This window comes from Helobdella robusta (assembly GCF_000326865.2).
Source record: "Helobdella robusta unplaced genomic scaffold HELROscaffold_2, whole genome shotgun sequence".
In the NCBI taxonomy this organism is placed as follows: domain Eukaryota; kingdom Metazoa; phylum Annelida; class Clitellata; order Rhynchobdellida; family Glossiphoniidae; genus Helobdella; species Helobdella robusta.
This window is the reverse complement of record NW_008704083.1, coordinates 5,772,646-5,777,057: the sequence shown is the minus strand read 5'-3', so window position 1 is coordinate 5,777,057 and position 4,412 is coordinate 5,772,646. Positions and strand designations below refer to the sequence as shown.

Genomic DNA, 4,412 nt, shown 5'->3' with positions numbered 1-4,412 from the left:
AATAAAATTATTTCACATTTATACGCGTCCCAAAATTTCATTTCCTCTTCGAAAACGATTTAAAATTTTTCTGCTGAACGCCAACAATGGATGCAAGGCATTAAACGTGTGCGCGCCACAAACCAACCGTGCAGGCTGTTATTGTCTGCCGGTACGATCGCTATTCGATCACGGTTTTAAATTATATAGAAATTAAAATAATTCATTTATTATTTATTAGTTTAAAAATTCCTAAAATCACTATAATTGTTATGAGTCGATAAAATATTGAGATTCCTAATTGTGGAGCATTCCATCCTTAAACCCATAAACTGGAGACTACAGTTGATTCTACATTTAGGTATACAATTCATTTGATTCTGCACTAATGTACAGTACACACAGACAACATCCAACACGAAGCACGACAACCAGCGTCGAAATTGTTAAAAATAAAAAAAAAATTTTTTATTTACGCGAAATAGATTGATTCAACATTTTAATTGCTATTACATCGTTGTTAAGATAAGAAGAAATTTGTCATTAATATTGACATTAGATAGAATGTTGTACAATCTTCAGTCGCAATTAAATTCATCAGATCGAATTGTCACAAATTTAATTAATTTTGCCTCATTCTGAATTATTTGTTGTTGCTTCCTGGCATCCAGTTTACGAAAGTTAATCAATGACAGCTCCAGCGAATATGTTTGCGAGAAATGTTTTTATGGCTCCTGATCGATGATTTCATGCCAGCCCAAACTATGTTCTCTCTGGCGCACACACTGCATACAGATTTCGTCAAATAAGTTCGGAAGTATTACATATTTTTGAATACGTTAAATTTAATTCGTAAAATATTTTTCTAGCAGAGAGTAATTTTTTATATTTTTGCCTCAGGAAAACAAATAAATAATTTTTTTTAGTTTTTTGAAATTTGTAATGAAAAAATTATTTAAAATTTGTTTTTTTTTCAAAACTGCTCCGCAAGGCAAACGTGTACAACAATGGAAATACAAGCCCTAACTTTTGAATATATTCAAGCATACCCACTCTTACAACACATCAACACACGTACAACCCATGCATACCTACAAGTACAACACACACATACAACACACGCATATATGATATAAACCTTCACTTCTTCGCATATTCGCATATGAACTTTTCAAATCATGCCCACACGTACGGCACACGCATATACATGTGTACAATACATTCAAACTCAGCGCACACACACGCATATACAGCGCAAACATTCACACGTGTACAACACACGCATCTACCCATGCACACAAACAAACCTCATCGTTGGCACGCAAAAAGTGCTACACACACACACATGCACGTGCACGTGGGAAAGTATAAGCGGAGAGTAATGCATTATGTTCTGTCACAAGACCAGAGTAACATATACCATTTAAATATAATATAATTAACAAGCAACTAATATAACAGTTTAGCCAACGGAATTGATTGACAAAATTGACGAAGCAACAAATAAAAAATTATCGAACTGAATTTTGAAAAATTTCTGAGTTATATAATTTAAAATACATTCAAAATAAAAGACGCACGATAACATTAAGTAGCAAAGACACAACGCTGGAAAATAATAACGCAAGATGGAGAGATGAAGTAATAAAAGAATGCAAGTGCTCCGACCAAAGAATAGTGGCTGATCAATTATTTAAGAACTTCCGAAGCAAAATAGTTCAATACACTTACTTGTCTAACCATGTCTTCTTCTTAATTGCCCACTTCACGTTCTTGCAATCTGCATTTGGTCTCCCCAATATCAAACATGGCTTTAATATTCTACACATTTCATCAACTTTATCAAACTTTCAAAAATACATAAAATACATTTTTAAAAATTTATAGAGAAATTACCAATTTTTTACTTTTGTTGGTTTCATATTGGCATGTTTCCGTGAAGAAAATTATGTAGGGTCTAGAGTTTACTATTTTTAGAAGAGATTTTTCATACTAAAAATAATTTTTGAAACTACAAATAAAATAGTACACTATTTTATGTAAATTGAATGGACTATAATTTTATCTGACAAATTCAAATAATTTTTGTTGAATTATTTACTTAAATGTACGGAGCCAGTTATGCAAGTTATGAGGAGTACCTCTTCAAAAGAAATAACAAAAAAATATCTCCAGCTGGTTCTCTTTGTTCTCTACATGCACGCACTTCACATTGCATCGCTCCGAACTTTTTATCAATTTTCCGACTGCTGCACTTGACGCTGAGTGCCTGTCGTTTGCGATCCTCAAATTCCACTTTTTCCACTTTCATCTGTAGTTATTCACTTGTTGTTTACGTTGTTGTGCTACTAATAACAATTTTATCAACCAAACAAATAATTTTATTTGAAACGCTGACAGTCAAGACTTCAGATGCTGAATGATGATTTGAGTTTTGCCAATGAAAAAGTTTGAGTCCTACGAAATTTTTCATTTTAACACCATTTCAGGAAATAAGAAGAGCTTGGCGTTTTAAAACACATTCGAATGCTAAGTATCGATGGCTTGGTGTCGAGCATGAAAATTTCGTCAATTTCTGGTTAACTTCTAAAATAACTTCAATAGTTGAAACAATGAAGTTTTTATAATCCATTCGTTTGTTCGAATCAAATAATAAAGCACTTGCTAAGCGAAAATATAGCATACTAGCGGAGTTTTAACGTACTCTTTGACAAACTATTACTTATTTCGCATCATCAATGTTAATTAACACTGAGTAAAGAATAATTTTTTATCACAATAAACAGTGTATGTTCTACAGTATTGAATGTAAGTTATTTTAGATTATGAAAATTAAAAAGTAAACTTGAAAACTTGAACAAACGAATTGTTAAAAGTTTTCAACATAGAGTAAGAAATTATTTATAGCGGTTATTTAATTAGAGACGTATTAAAAAATTGATTAAAAGGATCGTTAGTTGATCAAGTGTTGTTCCTATTTGCTTCGTAATTAAATCCCGACTCAAATGCACATTTCCCACGTCGCTAGAATTAGCCTGTTCTACTCTTTGTTTGTTTGTTTTTTTGTTTATCTGTCTGTCTGTTATTTGTTTGTATATGTATGTTTGTTTGTATGTTATTTGTTTGTGTGTTGTATGTTAATTTGTATGTTTGTTTCTCTGTTTAATGGTTTTCGACTTGACTTGATATATGAAGGTGATTGATTAGAAGTTGGTTGAATAAAAATGTCCTTATTAATTTATTTGAATATATCACATAGATTTCATTTTGTGTCACTTATTATTGGCAATATTTTTAACAAATGTTCTCAAACCAGTATTGATCAATTTTTTATTTGCCTGAAAGCTTTCTTAGCAGTACCTTTATCACACCTATGTTCAGCTCATTTACTGCACTAATTGAAGCCACTCATTTAAAAAAGTTTTTAAGATAATTTTTCGTAATTAATAAGTCATAGTTATTTTATTTATTTTTTCTAATTTTTAAAATATTAAAAAATATAACTGAAACAAAAAGTTGAGTATAGTTAGATTTATAAATAACTTAATTTATTTTATTTCTTATTTTAAATTAAAAAAAGTTCACCAATGAAAAAACATGTGCGTATGTTACTTCTATTAACCAACTCAAATTAACATCTTTAAATTATTCTTACAACGTACACCTTAATTTTACCAAGAAAGTATTTTTTTAAAAATAAATTTATCTAATTAGTGAAACATAAATATCTAAGCTGACCTCCGATCGAAAAATGATTATTTAATTAAAGGTCAGTCAAAAACAGTAATTAAAAAGACGAATGGAATTAGCACTGGTGGCATGGTCGGTGGGGCAACATAATTCTCCCACCATCGCCGCTCCACCACCACATCACCATCCATCTCCTGCTAATGATTCCAAGTGAACGTTAAAAACTTTTAACTTGTACAAACTCTTCATCAATCATGCACAAGTGTGTACAGCAACTGGACGCTTCCAAACACACATAACAACAGACATACATGCATACATGCATATAAACATACATACATTACAACAAACATTTATGCATACATACATTACAACAAACAAACATTCATACATACAAACAAACTTAAACATAAATAACTGTTATTAATGAAGTTTGACTAAGTTTGTCTCTGTCTGTACTTGTGTGTGTTTGTGTCTGTGTTCATGAACAATTAATTGGAGCTTGCAATGGTGGAAACAAGGTGAAGATCTTTTTACTTTAGATCTCAAAATAGTCAGCCCATATTAGATGCTCATTCTATTCTTTCAAAAATTCACACAATTTTTCACTTATTTCCTGTTTTTAGAATTTGATTAACACCGAAGTTGAATTTTGTTGTGGTGTGTCGATTGTTTTCATTCACATCCCACGTGACTGCTGACTGCTAACAACCAACCAAGCATAATCCTTGTTTCAAGTGTGC

General features: G+C 31.2%; 1 protein-coding gene across 1 annotated transcript; it reads right to left on the bottom strand.

The window, feature by feature from the left end:
- Positions 1-221: 221 nt before the first annotated feature.
- On the bottom strand, positions 222-2,290 carry HELRODRAFT_160506 (hypothetical protein; the record flags this gene model as incomplete). Its single annotated transcript, XM_009017461.1, has 3 exons — positions 222-330; positions 1,711-1,826; positions 2,186-2,290. The coding sequence occupies 3 exons, from the start codon at positions 2,288-2,290 to the stop codon at positions 222-224; spliced, it is 330 nt and encodes a 109-aa protein (XP_009015709.1).
- Positions 2,291-4,412: the final 2,122 nt, after the last annotated feature.